Source organism: Thamnophis elegans, chromosome 7 (assembly GCF_009769535.1).
Source record: "Thamnophis elegans isolate rThaEle1 chromosome 7, rThaEle1.pri, whole genome shotgun sequence".
In the NCBI taxonomy this organism is placed as follows: domain Eukaryota; kingdom Metazoa; phylum Chordata; class Lepidosauria; order Squamata; family Colubridae; genus Thamnophis; species Thamnophis elegans.
The window spans coordinates 7,421,408-7,442,930 of record NC_045547.1 but is presented as its reverse complement, the minus strand read 5'-3'; the positions used below and the strand labels follow the sequence as shown (position 1 = coordinate 7,442,930).

At 41.9% G+C, this 21,523-nt stretch overlaps 1 protein-coding gene across 1 annotated transcript in view; it reads right to left on the bottom strand.

Annotated features, from left to right (window-relative positions):
* CELF2 (CUGBP Elav-like family member 2) overlaps positions 1 to 21,523 on the bottom strand; it is a 329,921-nt gene that overhangs the window by 34,363 nt on the left and 274,035 nt on the right. Inside the window, exons 8-10 of the mRNA XM_032221591.1 lie at positions 18,965 to 19,123; positions 11,630 to 11,693; positions 3,142 to 3,276 (exon numbers count right to left, since the gene is read on the bottom strand). Of these exons, the coding sequence (XP_032077482.1) occupies positions 3,142 to 3,276; positions 11,630 to 11,693; positions 18,965 to 19,123 (358 nt within the window). The remainder of the gene's footprint in view (positions 1 to 3,141; positions 3,277 to 11,629; positions 11,694 to 18,964; positions 19,124 to 21,523) is intronic.

The window sequence follows — 21,523 nt, the reverse complement described above, 5'->3', positions numbered from 1 at the left end:
ATGAAAGTTAATAACCTCCAGCTTCTATAAAATGTACAATGATACTCTAAGGCCATTCTCTAGCTATTAAACACATTTCCAAGTTTAATAATGCTTAGAACATGTTCATTAAAGCAGCTTCATTAAAGTCAAGAGAGCAGATTTTTCTCCTATAAACAATTCCTCCTCCCCCCCTTTCCCGTGCTAAGGAAGACTGTTAAATTAACCAGAACAGCATATTCTGAATTTTGTACCAGTAACAAATCTGGGATTTTATTTGTAGCAGAATTACATATGAACCATGCTGAAAAGACACTCTTGGGCTTGATAGAATCTGTGGTTAGGAGCTAGTATGAAAAAGTCACGGTCATTTAAAAAAAAAAACGAATTTTAACTTAGTTTGAAGATGATTCCTCTCTTTTTATAAGCAATGCTTGGAAGCAGGAACAAATGAATGATTACACAGCTGAAACTGTTTTTATATATCCCATTTTCAATAGCAGCAATACTAACTCAGATTAGTACTGTTATAGCCCACCCTTCTGCAACGCACCGTACTCAATTTCTCCACAATCCTTTTCTCACAATAAAACAGACCGAAAAGACAGCAAGTAGTTCAAAATCATTCAACTTAGTAGATGGATAAACAGATTTTGGCAACACAACTCCCACAACACATACCCGAAGCATGCAAAATCTGCTTTTAATTTGATTGTGATGGGGGTATGGAAAAGGGTCCAATCCATTGCCGGAGCCTGTTGTATTTCCATCTTTGTGGGCCAAATGATGTCACTGGGGTGGAAGCAAAGGCAAGCCCCACCCCACAAAGTTGTGTGTTGTCTTCATAATTCCATTTGCTTTTAGCATCTTCAATTGGCATTTAATCCCTTTGTAGGATTATTGTGCATTCCATTCTCTGCCAAACCGCTACTCAGCTGTGTAAATCCTACATCGGGTCTAAAAACACTATTCTTTTATAAAGATGGGTGCCAGATGTGGAATCCACAATACAGACAGCATTACAATTTGGGGAAAAGTCAACCAAGGTGATTGTGTGGCAAATCAAGGAACATCAGATACATTTGAAATCTGCAAATGCTAAGCATTACTGGTCATTGAGCATTTGTCCAGCTCTGCAGAAAGAGATAAGGAGAAAAGGGTTGCTGGCTGACTTGGAGGAAAACAGAGTATTTTGTTTTTTCCTTTGCTTGACTACTTGAGAGAGAATTGTTGGTCTGTTCGGTGTCACAAAAATGTAGCAATGGTAGATTCTACGTTCCACATTCCCATTCCCAAAGAGAAAACACAAAAGGTATTTTGCATGGCTGCCATGAATCATGAAAGTTCACAACAGAACTGAAACTGTGCACCAGAACCAGATTCCTACTGGTTCAGCCTGGTTCAACCGAACCAGTAGTGGTACGCCGACCTGGGTCGCAGAACCGGCAGTGACAAGCTGGCCACGCCCCGAACCAGTTCCCTGGTTGCCGCTATCGCCATCTCTTTTTTAGTTCTGCGTATGTGCAAACTATTTCCATGAACTGCGCATGTGTGTGTGCAAAGCGTGCACGCGAGTAAACTGGCAGTAACGCCGGCTAGAACCCACCCCTGCCCCATATTAATATACCATAATAAAAAGGGAATAATGTACAAGTCAACGAAAGTATATTTGCTTCAGATGAAAAGCTAAGGAAAAGGGCTATTCCTGCATTTTAGAGCCATGATCTCTGGAACCTCTAAGAATTACAATCATTTCTATGAAATAGCAGTTTAGGAATGGAATAAATTAGACATTGCATGGGGGCCATGCCACAAATCTTTAAATTTATCCTGATGTGAGAACCTGATTTAATTTCCGCCGAGGGACACAGAAGGAGATTTGTCTTTTCCTCTGAAAAGCTTTTCAGAAGTTTCAAGAGAAGACCAAGAGTGTCCAAAATTAAAAGAAACAGTATCAAAGCATCTTTTCTAGGATTGTTAACAATCTGGGGTTTTTGAAAGGAAATAAACAGTTGACACAATTGGATAAATATGGTAACAGGCAAAACCAGGGTAAATGTTAACTAGGTGCAATGTAAAGATAAAATAAATTACAATTATTTAAAAATAATCAAAAGAAAATGTAATGGATAAGTATGTAGAAAATGTTCACAATGAAATATGGTTCCCCAAATTCTCAAGCTTAAATTGCCTGCAATGGTCCATGAATGAATTATTATCCCCCGGTTAAATTCTGTTCTCTTATTCGAGAGGGTTAGCCACGTGAAGTAGGTAAATGTCTTTTCAAAAAGAAACCTTGGCAATAGAAAGGACAGCCCCAGTTTGAAGGCTTCCTCATTAAGATTCCCCAATCTGAAGTCCTTATTAAAAATGTTAAATAACAGAGTTAATACATATTTGAAATCACAATTCAGGAAGGCTGTCTGCAAGATATACCCACATAGGCCAAGATGGTGTCTGTGATACAGGGGCGGGTTCCTGCCGCCATTACTACCTGAAAGATGTGCTCTGCGTGCGTGCGCATTTGCACTTAAAACGGTCTGCACATGCGCACAACGTTAGAAAAAGGAACTTCAATCATATCAACATGGCTGCCATCTTGACTTTTGCACCTCCCTCTGAAGACACCCTGACCAAGTTTCCATTGTTGATGGGAAAAAACCATATTTTACCACACAGAAAGAGGAATACGTTGGAATAAAACCTCCAATGGACCATGGTGGGTTCCGGATCCTGTTGCAACCAGTACGGTGCAACGGGGCTGGGCGTCCACCACATGAATGTGTGCAGCACGCACGCACATGCAGCACATGCATGCATACTTACTTCTGCAATGCTCCAGCTGCTCAGCGGAGTGTCGCGCAGGCGCCGTACGCTCCGTGCGCGGAAGCCCCGAACAGCTCAAATACAGGTAAGGAGCGCAGGCGGGGGTGGGCCCTCTAGAGCACCGTACCGGAACAGTACCTGTGCTCCCAGCAGGCACTGGTACGGCCATAGTGGGACGTACCGGTAGTAACCCACCACTGCAATGGATCCATCATTCATGTACCAGAATCCCACTGCACACATGGCTAGGAGGAGGATAATGTTTAAGTCTCTCTATTTGCCCTCCTTCCTTGGAACCAAGGTGAGAAGAAGAGCACTCTGTTCGAGCGTGCGTACCTGGGCTTGTGAGTGCACCAAGGGCCCCTGATGCTGTGGAGAGTGGATTCGCATTGGTGGTGTTGGCTGAGGACTGGGCCGCGGCCGCTGCAGCTGCTAAGGTTGCCAAATTTTGTAGCTGTAAAGCATTCATCCCTGCGGAGAAAAGAGAGAGCTAGTGAAGTCGATTACCAGATGCAAACGATTTGCTTTAAATCCACCAAACCAGTGTGAAACTCCCATCCTACAGGTAGTCCTCGACTTACAACATTTCATTTAGGGAACATTTAAAGTTCCAACAGCACTGAAGTAAGTGACTTACAGCCGTTTTTTCCACACTTCCGAACACTGAAACATCCCCACGGCCATGTGATCAAAATTCAGACGCTTGGTAACTGGTTCACACTTATGACCCTCGTTGCGTCCCAAGGTCATGTGATAGCAATACCCATAGCCCTTAGCAGAGGTGGGTTCCTACTGGTTCGGACCACTTCTACCAAACAGGTAGTGATTTCCCGGCCTGGGTCACCAGAAACGGCAGCGACCCAGGCCTGCCATGCCTCCAAACCGGTTCCCTTGTCGGTGCGGCATGTTGTTTTTTCATTTTTTAATGTTCTGCGCATGCGCAGACCTATTTATGGGCTACTGCGCATGTGCGCGGAACCGGCAGTAATGACGGCAGCAACCCACCCATGGCTCTTAGACTTATATACCTCTTCACAGTGCTTTTACAGAACTCTCTAAGCAGTTTTACAGAGTCAGCATATTGGCCCGAACAATCTGGATCCTCATTTTATTGTCCTCGAAAGGATGGAAGACTGAGTCAACTCTTGAGCTAGTAAGGCTTGACCCACTGGCAGTCGTCAGAGTTAGCCTGCAATACTGCATTCTAACCACTTCGCCATCATGGCGCCACCACAGTGATCACCTTTTGCAACCTTCTGACAAGCAAAGTCAATGGGACTCAGCCACCCTGAGTCTCTTTTGAGAGTGGGCGGCATACAAAAATTAATAAATAATAATAAGATTCATTTAACAACCAGGATACTAACTTATCAACTGCGGCGATTCATTTAACAATGTGGCAAGAGAGGTCGTAAAATGGGGCACAACTCACTTAACAAATGTCTCGCTTAACAACATAATTTTGGGGCTCCATGGTGGCCATAAGTCGAGGGTTACCTCTATTCTCTCAGCTTGTCTTTAAGTTTGATCCTCCTCTTAACTATTTCGTTCTGTATTGTCTTTCAACAAAATAAAGTCTGACTTGTCTTGGGATTTGCAAAGGCCGTAATTTTCCAGTTTTCTTGAATTTCATTTTAAAAAGGAACCTGTTCTGGTGGAGCAGATGACAGGGACTCAGCATGAGCCCTGATGAAGGCGAAGCATGAGTTGCGCCAAGGGGCCCACAATCAAAATGCAGGGGAATTATCTTGGGATACCTCTGAGTTGTTATCAAAACGTTTGTCAAAGACGAGCAGCATCTCTTCCTACTTGCAAATTTTTTTTAGAAAGCATGGCAAGAATACAGTTGTTATCTAACAACGATGTGTCGACTTCAAAAGGGAGAAAAGAAGAGAAGAAAAGAGGCTGGGTTACTGCCTAGCAATCCATCAGTCCTGGTTTCACCAGGGATAATTTGCTGTAAAGTCAAATCCGCTGTGGCTCAGAATTAGGAGAAGTCATCTGAGTCACACAGTTGAAACAATTTCCATTGCAGTAAAGATGCTCACTGAACATTTACTCAGGGCTCTGAAGGTACTTTAATCGCGGGAAATGTAATTAATACATGCAAGCTTCCTGCACAATCCCTCAAGATTACAGATTGTTGTGCAGGAAGCTTCAATAACAGAAAAATTAGGTGCACGTGTCAAACAACCAATGCACAAGGCATAAGCAGATTCCTCATATTTTTCATTCTTTAGGAAACTTGGTGTATGTAATAATTTTCTGGTGATGGATATCAGAATAAATAAGCAGCAGGGTATGAGCAGGGAGTTGGACTAGAAGACTTCCAAGGACTCTTCCAACTATCCTATTCTATTCTATTCTATTCTATCCTATTCTAATTTCCTATTCTTTGTTCTATTCTATTCTATACTATTCTACTCTATTCTAATTTCCTATTCTATTCTGTTCCATTCCGTTCCATTCCATTCTACTCTACTCTATTCTAATTTTCTATTCCTTGTTCTATTCTATTCTGTTCCGTTCCATTCTAATTTTCTATTCTTTATTCTATTCTATTCTATTCCAATTTTCTATTCCTTGTTCTATTCCTTGTTCTGTTCTATTCTATTCTGTTCCATTCCATTCCATTCCATTCTAATTTTCTATTCCTTGTTCTATTCTATTCTATTCTATTCTATTCTAATTTTTTTATTCTATTCTATTCTAATTTCCTATTCCTTGTTCTGTTCTATTCTACTCTACTCTAATCTAATCCTATTCCACTCCACTCCACTCTATTATTCCATTCCCTTCTACTCCACTCCACTCCATCCCATTCCATGCAACAGCTACCTACTAAAACAAATCTTTCTGGGAATTGGAAAAAACATCCAGCCAAGTTTCAAAACAAAGAGGAAAGAGCCAACAACATCTCCGTGCTCTTTGTCAGTTCATATACCTCCTATAATTGGACGAGGTTTATATTAACAGACCACACTGTGTAACAAGGCACTTAGTGCAAATAAGATGTGCTTTTTTTTTCTGACTTCATGCCATGGATAAATTTTGAACCTGCTGCAAACTTTGTCCAAAACACACTCATTTCAAAGTGTTAATGGCTGACATAATATGATGGAGCTGTATAACCACGGGGATATTCATGCATTGGCTCTGTTTATCACCTGAACCTTTGTCAGCTGCATAGCCAGCCAGGATGTGTTCTCATGCTCAGCTACCAGAGAAGCTACCTTTATTAACAGAGGTGGGTTCCTACCAGTTCGCACCTATTCGGTTAGAACCGGTTCGTCAAATCTACCGAACTGGTTAGAAGAGGTTCCACCAGTGGACCCGGAAAGCAGGCCACACCTACAGAAAAGGTTCCAAAATTTTTTGAAACCCACCACTGTTTATTAGCTACCTTTATTAAAACCATCAGATCACGATGGTGACAGGAATGGCTGCTTAACCTGATCTGCCTTTTCCTTGAAGGAAAGGAAGAATCCAGCAACAGGTTTGCAAGAACTAAATCAGACGCACTAGACCAGGGGTCTCCAAGCAAAGCTGGCTGGGGAATTCTGGGAGTTGAAGTCCGCCAGCTTAACTTTAAGTTGCCAAGGTTGGAGACCCCTGCACTAAACAGCACCCTTGAAATGGAGGATGAGTGGATAGAGGTGTGAATGAAAGCCTTATCTGTACAGGTAGTCCTTGACTTGCAAACTATGTCTAGTTTGGAGAAAGGATAGCAGTGTTCTGATATCTCAGGGACCTGCAAGAAAGAAGAGGAAGTCAAGATATTCTCCAAAGCACCTGAGGGTAGAACAAGAAGCAATGGGTGGAAACTAATCAAGGAGAGAAGCAACTTAGAACTAAGAAGAAATTTCCTGAAAGTTAGAACAATTGATCAGTGGAACAACTTGCCTCCAGAAGTTGTGAATGATCCAACACTGTAAGTTTTTAAGAAGACCTTGGATAAACATTTGTCTAAAGTGGGTTTCCTGCCTAAGCAGTGGGTTGGACTAGAAGACCTCCAAGGTCCCTTCCAACTCTGTTATTCTATAAGAAATGAAATGAAAAATAATCTGATAATCTTCTGATGAAACCACTGAATATTCTACAAGCACAGTATTTTTGGGAAGAAATGTTAATTATTTACATTCGGAGGGAGGGGGAGAAGGAAGAGAGGTTCCCTTTGGAAAAACAAGCCTCTAGATATGCTTCTTAGTTTTTATGCTGGAGAAAAAATGCTGAGAATAAATGTGGAATTTAATTCATTTCAATAATATGAACTGCTCAGCTATCAAAATAGGGCAATATTTTGTGCAGCAAGAATCGCGACTTAGATTTTCATTGCTTGGCACATTAAAAATACAATTAAATTATGCTTATAATGGATGTACAATATGTCTGCTTAAAATGTAAGATTTTTTATAAAATGTATTTATAAGGAGAGGGGCTATGAAAATTTAATTTAATGTTCACCTTAGGTAATTTGGTGTCTTATTGTTCACAGCAATTACCATAAATCTACATATCAATAAGGAAGAACAGATGTCAGTTGTACCATCCACTTGCCACTCAGGCTTGTTAGAAATCGGCAGATGGATGCTTGTAGAATTCTCTCATATGGCCTATTAGCACATTTGCAGGAAACTGGTGTAGTACCCTTGCAGTGACACATGCAGTCCTGTTAAAACACAAATAAATTGGAGACCTGAGGTTTCCATATCACAACTCAGAGTGTGAAGCTTGCAGGGTAAACTTTCACACACAGAAAGAGGGGACTGACCAGTTCCCAACTAAAGGGGGGGGGGGGTTCTCATTACCGTTGATGTCAGCTTGGAAACACAAAAAGAAATGAAAAATGCATTTCATTATTTTTCAAGAGAGAGGTGCCAAACAGGCAATATTGCTTTAATTTTTGAGAAGCTCATTTCGCGATTTAGGTTTTCTCTTATGCAGGCATTTACAAAAAGAAAAGAAAAAAAAAAACGCTTGCTTCCTTGCTTATTTATGACAGTCTTGATCCATTCCAACCACACAAATTCCAGGGAAATGTATAAACGATAAGCTTTCGATCCCATGAAGAACCCATTCTTGGGATTCACCCTGAACATTAAATGGTTTGAAATAATTTTATTGGCAATTCGACAACAACTCCATAAAATTAGTGGGTATGATATGAGAAGATTGGATACAAGTTTACCTTGTAAACTTCTGAGGGTTGCTTCAAAGCCTACATGGCACCATTCCCATCGCAGGTTCAATGGGTAGAGGAAAGTTTCCTTTGAAGGACAAAGTTTATACAGAGCCAAAGCAGCTAATTCATCTTTTAAAATATAGGACTAAATGAAGACTTCCTTAAGTATCCTAGAGGGCATAATTCATCTAGTCTTGAGTACTTAAACCCATTTACTGTACCAAGATGTTCCTTGATCACCTTTCTATCAATCTTAAGCTCCAATTCTGCCCTTCAATTTTGCCCTATCACAATTAAAATAAACTAATTAATCTGAGCTGTTTTACGTCTGTATGCCTATACGGTCTCTGTATGTGTATAGATACATATAACATGTATGTATGTGTGTGTATGAGTATAAATATATATTATGTGTGTGTGTATGGTGTGTGCGTGTGCGTAAAACAGTTCATTTAGTGACCCATTTGAAGTGACGATGGCACTGAAAAAAGTAAACTATGACATTTTTCACATTTGTGATTATTGCAGTAACCCCCAGGTCACATGATCAAAATTCAGACGCTTGGCAAACTAACTCATATTTATGACCATTGCAGTATCCCAGGGTCCTTTTTGAGACCTTCTGACACGCAAAGTCAACGGAGAAGCCAGAAGCCATGTTACTAACAACCGCAGTGATTCACTTAACAACTGTGGCAAGAAAGGTCGCAAAATTCACTTGACAACTGTCTCGCTTAGCAACAGGACATGTTGGGCTCAGTCGTAAATCGAGGACCATCTGTAAATGAAATTTATATCAACATCTAAGTGGTTTATACTTCAAAAGTTTACAGTTAGGCAGAGGTGACAAAACTGAGAGATATTTTTAAATATTTCCCAGAAGACTGGCTATCGAGGCTCCTGGTTGAGGAATGTGTGAAATTGCACGCATCTTGAGTGCTATTGACAATCTCGGATTTGTCATTTGTACAGTTGATCCATTTAGATTAATGGGGGAAAAAATAGCTAATAGCTTATTTTACTCCCAGCTGGTTTCACTGATGCAATGCTAAGTCTGCATCCAATTTACTTTGAGGGAACACTTATGACTTTGGGATGTCTCAACCAATAGATCATAATTGCAGGGACATAATGCTTCTCTAACCGTGCTATGCAGAAAAATCTTTCCCTGCCCTCACACAAACAAACAACAAACAAACAATCAAAACCAAAACACACACACACACACACATAGACACACACACACATCTTTCTGGTCCTTGCATTCTTATTCTGTAGGGTGAAGTCCAAGAAATACTATTGGGCTTCTTAACTCAAAGCCGCTTCCAAAAAAACCTTCACTGTGAAAATGTTGTTTATCACATTAAGATATATTTTTCATGAGAGGAGAATTAAAAAAAACAAAAAACCCTTGCCCAGATTACGAGCGGCACATAATACGAGCGGCAAGTACTTGCCAACAGATTTGCACCAGAGGAAATAACTCAGCGATATCGTCACCTGCGGGCCAATTTATATTGTCAGAAAGCGGATTCTGCATTAGTCCCTGGAGCCAATGCAGTAATGGCATATTCTAGGAATAAAACTCCCGACAGCTTATGGGGACATCTCATCTCTCTTTCATAGATGCTCTTCAAGATCCATTCAGAGCAAAAGCATTAATGATAATATTAAAAAGGGGGGGGGATTTTAAAAAAAAGGAATAAAAGAAAGAAGACTCCAAGGCGATATATGGATAGAGCGGAAGCCCTTTGGTGTGTAGCAAGAGTGAATAAAAACGCCACTAATTTGCTGACCTGGTCAGAGGATAATTAAAAATAAATTCACATGCCAGTTTGACGACACGAAGAGCGCAGGAGAGGTTGCTGTTTTGATGAGAAATAAAGAATATCAAGCAAGAGAGGAAAGCTACTAATGGCATCACAGGACAGACGTAATGAGCCTTTGCTTTTTTCTTGCATATTCTGTACAAGACAGGAATCAGCAGAGCAAAGTATGACCTTTTATTAACAGCAATAGCTGACTTATATACTGCTTTACAGTGCTTTACAGGTGCTAGTCGTCACTTATAAAGCCCTTTATGGTATTGGACCTGGGTACTTGAGAGACCGCCTGCTGCCAATTACCTCCAACAGACCTATTAGATTCCCACAGACTAGGCCTCCTCCGAATTCCATCTACCGGCCAATGCGATTGTCTACCACCGGAGGAGGGCCTTCTCTGTGGCTGCTCTGGCCCTTTGGAACGAGCTCCCGTGGAGATTCAGACGCTCATCAGGCTTTCTGCAAAGCCCTTAAAACCTGGCTGTTCCGACAGGCCTGGGGCTGACGAGTTCCCGTCCCCGCTCGAATTGTGTGGATGTTGATTGTTTTTAAATTCTTATTGTAGTTGCTTATTTTTCCCCCCTCTTGTCTGTATTCCCTCCCCTTGATTTGTTTAGCCGCCCTGAGTCCCCCGGGAATAGGGCGGCATATAAGTGCAATCAAATCAACCAATGCAACATCCAAGATATTCTGCTTTTTGCATATACTTACCCCTTAAACAGGGGTCCTCAAACTTTTTTAAACAGGGGGCCAATTCATGGTCACTCAGACTGTTGGGGGGCTGGACTTGGTGGGTGGGTGTGTCTCAGAGGTGGGTTCCTACCAGTTCACACCTATTCGGTAGAACCGGTTCATCAAATCTACCGAACCGGTTAGAAGAGGTTCCACCAGTGGACCCGGAAAGCAGGGCCACACCTACAGAAGAAGTTCCAAATTTTTTTGAACCCACCACTGGTCCTTGGATATGATTATTCTACACTATCATGCTCCTATTTATAAAACTCAGTGCTCTGTGAAAGGTAAGGATGACTCCTGCGTTTGTGGTGCAATCAGAACATTGCGTGTGTTGAAGTTGTTTTAACGCAAACCAAAGATGCCTTTTAAACAACAAGTTTACACCATATCTTATGCATGCCAGTGCTGTGTGTGAGGTAATTTAAGGTGGTTCTGACAAGTGTCGTCAGCATCTTCTTATCTGGTCACATGGGCGGCAAGCCACTCCCACAAAGGAGGCCACACCCCACAGAGTAGGTTTGAACAATTTTTGAAACCCACCACTGGTGTGGCTAGGTGGTCATGTGACTGGATGGGTGTGGCTAGGTGGTCATGTGACTGGTGGGCATGGTCAATTTAGCAGTCCATTAAATAATACACACATAATTATTATTCTCCTGGGGTGGGAAGCAGGTTAGTGAAGGGATGCAGCTACCTTGGGATGTCTGACTGTCTCTCTCCCTCCCTCCCTCTCTCTAGAGGCTGGGGAGGCCAAAAATGTGCCCATTCCTTGGGCCTCCAAAACCACTCTGCTGCTCCAAAACGGGTCCATTTTTGGTGTCCCTGAGGCCTCCGTGCATCCGTTTTTGGCCTCCTCGGCCTCCAGAATGTGGGTGGTGGCTGGTGGATAGGTGGGGCAATGTAGTGGGGCAGCCTTGTGGTCCCTCGCGGGCAGGATTAATGGCTTCGGCGGGCCGTAGTTTGAGGACCCCTGCCTTAAAACCATACGGTTAGATGAAGGATCGTCTTGTACTAAAAAGGGCTAAAATTCAGCCCCAGGAGATAAAAAGAGGAAAAGGAATATATAAAGAGGCTTTTAAACTCACGGCCATTTGTTGAATGCCACTGAAGGCACCCAAGTTACTGGAGGATGTGGCTTGCTGCAGAAGCTGCAAATGAACAGTAACAACATCAATGGGGTTAATAACGCAACAAGTTAAGATTAAAGCAAAATTATCTGAATCAAATTAAATTTGGGATACTTATAGTTTCCTTTACATTTATACAGTCTCTTGCTTCTGCCTGGTGTTGGAATGAAGGTCCCCAGAGCCGATGCTGTAAATCCATATTAATGGTCTAATCTCTATTAAGAAAACACACAGACACTGGGGAAACTCAATAACATTGCTGCTTTAAAACAATTAATCAATTTACTCTTTTTTTTAAACTGTCAGGTGCTAAATCTATTTCAGCCCAACATAGTGCGACTATTGCCCTGCACAGTTAGCATAACTCATCCTGATTAATATCACAAGCACATTTTCCACCTCCCCACTTAGAAAGAGAAGCTGGTTTCCTTAACATGGTTTGTAGGACTGGTCCTGAAAAACACATAACCTCACAATGGGCTGTTCTTTTTCATACTTGTGTCCACACAGAAAATCAAAGGTGATCTGCATGTCAGTGCACTATTTTGGTAACCCAACTGCATAGAATATCCATCTAGGCGCCAACGATTGATTTTTAACGGAGGCAGTTGATATATTCAACTGCCAATCATCATTGCTGAGATGCTGTATCTAAGGGGACAATCTTGGAACCTGGTCGTACACATAATCGAGTCCCCACATTGGCTAAGTCTTGGTTTATTTAATCATGGCTTCCTGGATAACCCACATCTGGTTGGGATCACAGCATAGGCTAGCTCATCAACCATCACTTGGAAATCACAATGGCTGGTTTCGCATAACATGTTAAAACGAGTCAAACCACGTTTGAGCATATTGTAATGTGTGAATAAAGCTGCAGAGAGACGGAACCGTTTTTCATTGGATGAGTGATGATTCCAAGTGACATAGAATTTGTAGTAACAGACGTAGTCTCCTAGTGTAAGGTTTCATACGAATGAAAAGCTTAAATGCATGTGAAAAAGTGTCAGTTATTAATGAATGGGGATTAGGAGGAGGTAGGGTTATGGTGAGCATTTTGGGAAAAGTTATCCCCTTTTCTGAATGAATGAGATGCAGGGAAGAATCTGTTAGGTGGTATGAATGGGATGCGGGGGGGGGGGGGGGAGAGACCGTTAATCCCCCAACAGAATTAAAGGAAGGGAAAGAGGAGTAGAATGTGGGATCTTCTGGAACAGAATGAAATGAATTATGTTACAAAGGGCTGCTGAAGTCTGTGGAGTTGCACTAATGAGAAGAATGAAAAAGGATGGTGGGTGTGATGATGAAGCGAGGGAAGGTTGCGGATGAAAAAAAAAAGCAATAAAAGGAAAATGGAGAGAAAAGACATGGCATAATGTGTACAGAGAAGAAAAGAGTAATATGTCAAAGAACGGAACTGAAATTAATGCTATAAATCTCTGTGCCGAAGGGAAAAATGATGACAAGAAAGTTGTAAATACTGGGAAAATGTTGAAAAATGTATGGCTAATAGATGGTATAACTGGGCTTGATTTGTGATGGTGCGCCTATCTATTTGTGTAACTTGTATGCGAAGAGAGCATCTATGTCTGATAAACTGGATAATGCCATTATTGTTGTCTTATTCAAAGGAAAAGATAGTATCAGCGAATTTAAAGATATATAAGGTATCAGTTTGCTAAACATGGAAATGCATTTGGTGAATAGTTATGGGAGATGAACAAAACTTGGGAAATGCCTTTATGCTGGACAACAGATCAGGGATGGGCTGCTACAGGTTCTGGAGAACCTGTAGCTAACATTATGGCCCAAATCCCACCCCTAGTTGGCCCCACCCACCACGCCCCACCCCTGTTACCCCCCCCCCCCATGTCCCTCCTAAGAGTCTTCAATTTGGCACCTATTTTGCCTGCAAGGTAATGCAGGGCCTGTGCGGAGGCTCGGGGAAGGGGGAAAATGGGCCTCCGGAAGGCCTCTGGAGCCCAAGGGAAGCAGTTTGTGCCCTCCCAGAGGCTTGAAGAAAGCCTCCGGAGCATGTGGAAGGTGAAAGCACACCCCCTATGGTGCAGGAGGCCAACTAGGCCATGCCCACCATGTCCATGCCCACCCAGCAACCGAGCAGAGAACCTGTTACTGAAATTTTTGAAGCCCACCCCTGCACACTGTCCAGATTTTTGGATTTCAGCAGATCATTGAGAAATGTTAATGTAAGAAAGCTTATAGTACCCTTGTGGATTTAAAGAACACATATAAACATGAATTGTTGAATGTTGAACATTCATTCATTTGTGTAATGGAGTTAATTGCCGACTATCAGAACTAATCATTTTGAATGATTCAACATCAAAGACGTAATGAGACCTGGATGTTTGACTTAGGGAGTTATTAGTATAACAATATATATGGAAAGCTTATGATGACATTAGAAGTATTTCAGGTGAGGCATGAGAATGAATGTGTATCCTTACATGCAAATGATATGTTAGAGGTTAAAAACCCAAATGATTGTAGTGAACATTAAACTGTATGATTCGCAGAGGATATGGATTTGAATATGGCAAAAAAGTAATATGAACCTGTGTGTGTTGGCAGAGTGATTGCTAAAGTCGGGGACAAGGAAGAAAGGAAGGAAGGAGAGAGGGAGGGAGGGTAGCAGGGAGGAAGGAAGGAAACTTAAGATTTGCAAATGCTAGTAAAATTATAATTGGCAGTTGTGTGATTTGTGTGAACAATGAAAGCTTGTTGAAAGCTTGGCTAGTTAAGAATTGTGGACTTCAACTCCTAGAATTCCTAGCCAGCATGGGATAGTTGAAAACTATGAATCTTAAAATTACTATTTCAATTCCCAGACTTCCTCACTCAGCATTCTGGGAGTTGAAGTCCAAAAAATGTTTTAAAGTTGCCAGGGTTGGATATTCCTGATCTACATCATTACGTGGACGTGAGAATTACGCATGTCAGAAGAACCACAAAGTAAGATGGATTATGTGGGAATGGGTTAGTTTAGAAATGCATGCAGTAAAAACCAGAAGAGATGGGATCAAAGATGTCTGGGAAGAGAGGAAAAAAATGATGAGATTATTCAGTGATACAGAGACGATGACTGAGAATAAAACTGCAAAAGAAATAATACACGGAGGAAGAATTTGCGGTTCTAAAGAAAGCCGAAGACAGGAAACCATGGTTGGGTGGAATGGAGGAGATTCTGAAAAAAAGCAGAAAGGTGTAGAATTTCAAGGACAAAAGCCAGGAGGTGCACAATGTAAAATAAATTTAGAATTCCTTCTCCTTTCCCCCTAACTTCTGCTTTCAGTTTCTTTTGCCTAAGAGACTTGCATGTCCCACAGTGCAGATCAAAGCTTACCCTAAGCTTTGTAAAATGTCTTAGGAATGAGTGAAAAATGGAAATTTCTTTTGGGAGAGATTGTTACCCATGCCCAGTCTCGAAAACAGACTGAGTCACAAAGCTGGGTGCAACTACCAGAGGAGGCGGGACATTAAGATTGCAGACTCAGTCCTATTGGATGACAGACAAGCATAACCTATGCCTTGATGGGCGTCTCAGGTAAGAACCAACACCTATTCTGACTGATGTCCAGTGGTGGGATTCAAATAATTTAACAACCGGTTCTCTGCCATAATGACCAGCTGGGTAGGCATAGCTTGGTGGTCTTGTGATAATGTCACGTCAATGGGCGCTTCGCCTTAGCTGTAACAATGTACTAAGGGTTAACCCGAGAGGCAGTTTCTGTAAGCAGGGCAATAAAGATGAGGCTAGAAACAACACCAGAATGTTTCCTTCCTGCCTTCCTTACAGGATTAGCCCTGTAAACTGGGAAAAAAATAAATAAGATTTCTTCCAACAACCGGTTCTCCGAACTGCTTAGAAAGTTACGAACCGGTTCTCCCGAATAGGTGCGAACCAGCTGAATCCCATCACTGCTGATGTCCCTCCCAATGAATATCGAAGATCCATTCTAATGCTGTTTGTCCTGATCCTTCAAACCAAACTGTCATTCTAAGTCTCAAGCCTCATAGAAAACCTGGTCGCTGTATCGCTAACTATCACAGTTTGATCAAAGCAGGCAGCTACTTATGCAGCTTAATACATGAGTGGAAAGGGGAGAAAAAGAAGGTGCTGTAAAAATGCATTGGTTAACCGGAAACCTGAACCATCTCACCAAGGTGAAAAAAAAAATCTTTTCAAATTGACATCCAATTATGAAATTTAAAATAGCTGTATTGAATGAAAGCCCACAATGCCACCCCTGTGTACTGATGCTGCATTCAGAAAATATAATTATGGAGCTTGGCCCCTTTTATCTAAATGCACAGCAGGGAAAAAGCGACAAAAAGTGTGCGTGTGTGTGTGGGGGGGAAGTAACAAACAACATAATTCAGATCATTGAGAAATTTAGATAATTATTTTTCCCCTCCTGTGTAGAAGACTGCCACCGAACATTTTCATATCCATTAATTCTGTGTATTTATGAACAACCAATGTCAATCCTGATGCGATGGGTAAAGAATTACTTGAGATCTGAAGAACATGAGATCTGGAGGCGGGTGCAGAAGGCCATCAGGTCTTCAAACACAGCTCATGAAATGCTTCAGATACATAGGGATGGGGGACTAACTTGAAGGAAGAATTTGGGGATGGTGATTATTTGTCCCCGCGAGATTCCCCTGCACTGTTACTCTTCTTTTTACCAAACTTGCGTATGACTTTGAAGTCAATATGATGAAAAACATATTTAAACCATCAGGGAACATACTGTAGAACTCTTTCTGTAACTGTACCTAGCGAGGGAGTAAGTAAGAAAAACTTAACAGATGGGAACAAGCTCTCCTTCCCAACCTTCCCACTGAATTTAGATGGCAGTTTCCATCATTCCCAGGTGGGAATTCTTGCAATTGTACTTCCAGCACATAGTTGAATGTAGGTTGGACTAGCTATGGAAGTCCTCTCTCCCGGATCAAATCTTGAACATTTCTTTTTTTGCAGGAAAGTGATCAGAGGTAGTATTCAGTCGGTTCGGACCAGTTTGCCAAAACTGGTAGTGGAACCTGGGGAAGTCAAAACGCCCCCACCCCACGGTGCAGGAGGCTGACTAGGCCACACCCATTATGGCCACGCCCACCAAGCAACTGGGCAGAGAACCCCTTGTTAAAATTTTTGAAGCCCACCCCTGGGTTACTTCCTAGTTTAATTATACTGAAACCGCGGGAAATATTTAGATCCAGTTTTCCATTGAAGCTGTGCCGATATGATGTACTTATTAAAGAAGGGTTTTCTGAGAAAGAGAGCCAAGTCTCAAGAGTTTTGATTTGCTTAGCCTTGACAAGTGTATTATGCCAGTCGAGAAAATGGGATTGTGCGAAAAGGGAGACAAAATAGACCGTGTGTGATAGTGGGCTTTGTGTGGTGTTCCTTTGGAATCAGGGCAGTTTCAGCGGGTGTTGAGCCAAAAGAGGAAGCATGTTGTGTGAATACAGCCATTGTGAAGTAGCCATTGAAGGAGTGGGCAAATTTCCAAAAGAGAAGTAGGGCGGTATGTGAGAATGTGTGAAGCGCAGAGAGCTTCCACCAAATCCTTCCCGGTCAGGATCCCAAAAATTAGAGAGAATTGATGGCTTCTTTATTGAATTTGTTTAGTACAAACTGAACATGTCTACTTAGAAACAAGTCCATTAAAATCAATGGGCCTTACTTCTGGGTAGTAAGAGATACAGACTGCAGTTCCAAATACATACGGGGAGTCCTCAAATTACAACAGTTCATTTGGTGACTTTTCCACCGGAAAAAGTGATTTATGACCGTTTTTCACACTTACGATGGGAGCAGCACTCCAATGGTCGCATGATCGAAATTCAGGTGCCTGGCCACTGATTCATATTTATGACGTTTGCAGTGTCCTGTGGGGGGTCGTGTGACCTCCTGACAAGCAAAGTCGATGGGGAGGCCGGATTCACTTAAGTTGCTAACTTAACAACTGCAGGGATTTACCCAACAATAGTTGACGAGAAAGGATGGGGCAAAACTCACTTCGCAACCGCCTCACCTAGCGATGGAAACTTGGGGCTCCATGGTGGTCATAAGTTGAGGACTACCTGTATTTGAACTTCAACCGGGTTCTTCCCAAAGGTGCTTTTTCAAAAGGCAGCTGGACTTCCTTTGTTCAGCTGCCTTTCGAAAAAGCACCTTTGGGACAACCGTGGCCTGGACGACTGAGAATCCATATAGTAGAGACCTGTATTCTTTATACTATGCGCTGGACCTGGTTCCTGAATTAACCCATTTTCTAATTTTGCATTATACGTTGCATCAAAGAACGAATAAACCCACTGCTTTCATACAACACGCTGTGCCATGTAGCAGGTAAGGGAGCCATTAACCCAGCTGAGCATCAGGGGTGGGTTTTTGCTGGCGTTACTGCTGGTTTGGTGCATGCGCGATTGCGTGCGCAGTTGCCTGCAAATAGGCCTGCACATGCTCAAAACATTAAAAATGCCAAAAATAAATGCCACAGCGACGGGGGAACTGGTTTGGGAGCGTGGCAAGGCTGCCATCCCCTATCAGTTCGGCGACCCAGTCACAATTTCCACTACCGGTTCGCCCGAACAGGTAGCAACCCACCTCTGCCGAGCGTGTTGTATGAATGCAGCTTCTAAAATTTGCAATTGAGCTGGTTGGCGTAGGCAACCTTTATCTGAAAGGCAGAGCTTTCAGTGATAACATGCTCTTAAAGGGCCTTAAGCTATTAAAAGAGATAAATGTACACACAATCCATTGCTAAGAAAAAAGACACAAATGTAGACCTTCCCATCACTGTCTAAAACATTTCGAGTGGTGCAAAAGCTCGGAACCGCAGTCAAATGTGCGAGCGTCTCTATCTGCATGCTTGCAGGGGGCATCTCGGAATGTGATCATTCACCCAGAAACTTCGTCTATTAAAATGTGACAGCATCAATTGGAGGAAATCTCACTGCGATCTTTTATCTTAATCTCAGATATTCTTTCACATCCCTTTGCAGGACAATTTGATGCAATGAATTCATTTCCACAACCCTTACAAGCAGGGGTGTCCAAACTTGGGAACTTTAAGACTTGTGGACTTCAACTCCCAGAATTCCCCAGCCAGTTGAAGTCCACAAGTCTTAAAGTTCCCAAGTTTGGACACCCCTGCTTGAAACGATAGAGAGGCTCCCTGCTTTATTTAAACCATGCCCACTTAACCCAGCATGGCAAGCTTGCTCTGAGAATATTGTAAATAAACGTGACGATTACTTACAGCCAGGTACTGTGGGGTAAATCCTCCAAGGCCTGTAAGGTTTCCCCACGTGGCAGTATTGAGCTGTTGCATTTGTTGTGCCAATTGCTGCTGTAAACGTCTTTGCTCTTTGTCCTTTTGGGTATCAGCAAACTTCACGACAATTGGTGAGGAGCAGCCCTGTGGTTGGACAGATTGGTGGGGGGGAAAAAAGTCTATTCACACATTTCCAGCTAGGTGGCAGCACCTAGCCGACCTTGGCTGACTTCAGATACCTGGTAGTATTTAAGGGAGAAGCCATTGGGGGTGGGGGGGACTCGCCTGAGAAGTCAAAAATACAAAAATATCTTGGGAGATCCCTTCTGTGTCGTTGGCAGGAAAACTTCATGAATGCGTTGAGGTAGACATCAGGAGCTGAACTTAATTGGTGGGAGTATTTACTATGTGACTGACGAGACAGTGGTTAAATTTTGGGCACCTTGCTTAATTTAGAAGGGGGCGCGATGGCTCAGTGGTTAAAGATACCAAGCTTGTCAGCTGGAAAGCTGACAGTCTGGGACCCGAGCATCACGCAACGGGTGAGTTCCCGTTCCTTGCTCCAGCTCCTTATCCACCTAGCAGTTCAAAAGCATGTAAATGCAAATAGACTAATAGGTACCACAGGTGGGAAAATAACAGCGTTCTGTGTGCCTTTGGCATATAGTCATGCTAGGCACATGACTGTGGAAAATGTTTTTGGACAACACTGGCTCCTCGGAGATGAGCACCGTGCCTTAGAGTCGGACACGACTGGACAGGGAAACCTTTACCTTTACTATTTAATTTAGTTTCATTATTTAATTTATTGGATTTGGAAAGAAAAAGATACATGATGCTTTAGCCATCTTTGGCCGTTAGGTGAGGTCAGATCGGTTAGCGCTGGATGGGATAAATGACCAAGCATCAAGTTTGACTCAGATGAGATGTTAGAATAATTCAGATACATCTGCATGAGTCTTTTTCATAGTTCCTTTTTCTTTGGAGACGTTCTATAATTTTGCAACTGATTATAGGACCCACAACATGTGGAAAGTGAAATATTTCAAAATCACAAGGAGCTCTGCAGAGGGCATCCCAAAAATCAAATTATTAATTAATTTAAGAATTGTAATTGTGGTTGTGGTTGCCACCTTGACATATTTGGCCCACAAGCCTCATCTGTTGCAAACATTCCTGGTTAGCATGATGTCTAACACTCAATGCTCGGGAAATTCACTCCCCCCCCCCCACGCTCTCCACCCCAATATATTCCATACCATCTCTTCCTGCAGCATCTCCCAAATCTGCTCCAGAGATCGATGGAACCTCCAAAGCAGATCAAAACACTGGATAGGATGGTATGTAAAGAGCCTCAAACTGTATGCCAATTTCAGAAATACGTTTGGGTGATGTTTTAGCTTAGAAATGCATCTGTTCATTTGGCATTGGTCTCTCTTAATGGTTAATTATTATTATTATTATTTTGGTCTTAGTTGTTTTGGCTTTGAGTAATGAGGAAGGAAGAAAGGATGGAAGAGAAAAAGGAAAGAAGGAAGATTTCTCCTTCCTTCCCATATTTCTCCACATTTTCCAAGTCTGAATATGAAATAAAGCTTTCTGCTAATCAGATTTTGTATTCTGATTAGACTTGAGAAGCAGGAATGTCTTGCTTTGTTACAGTTTGAAAAAGGAGTTAAAATCAAAACTTGTCTTCTTTCTAACCTGACCGTGATCTAAGCAGAATACTTTCAGGCCAGATTTCATAGAAAGCTCTAGTCTAGAGAATTGGTTAGGTGTTAGAAGCAGACAAGAAACTGTAAGGGGAGAAATGGGGAAGGATCAACCAAAACTTTTGCTTAATTTTGTAACCTATAAACTCTATGGAACTTGCCGGAGGTTCCAACTATCCCAGTTTAAAAGAGCAGAAAAGGAAACATTGATCAAAATCTAATTCATGGAAGATCTCTTAGGAGAAACAAGGCAACTTCCAGCAGATATAAAGTGTAGTTCTTCAAATCTTTTCCAAAGGAACCAGAAATAAATTTCAAGGACAAGAACACAAGATGCTTTTCCCAGACAATACTCGCAGCTCTCTGTTTCGTGTGGCATCTGATATTCTATTTATGAATGCTTAACCGGCTGTAAATTATATAAAACATTACCGAAGTGTTTGATGAACCTATAATTTCCCTAACCCCGCCCCCCCCCTTCTGCATCATATTTCATCTGGGTAGCAATTTTAATAGAACCAACCGCAATCAGATCGAAAACATACAAATCAAAACGGCTGTGAATCAAAAAACAAACACCCCCCCCCCAGAGGTTATGTCTGTAATGTATTTGTTCCATTATTAAAAAAGAAAAAAAAAAGGAAAATTAGATTTCTCTAAGTGCATGAATATATATACACTCACACACATCTCTATATGAGATTAAAAGGTGATGGTAATCACAGGTTTATAAAGCACGTGATTACAAAAATAGGGATAAACAGCCATGAAAAAGTTATTTATTTTGGAAGACATCTGTTTTCCAGTATGGGGTATTTTTTTTGGGGGGGGG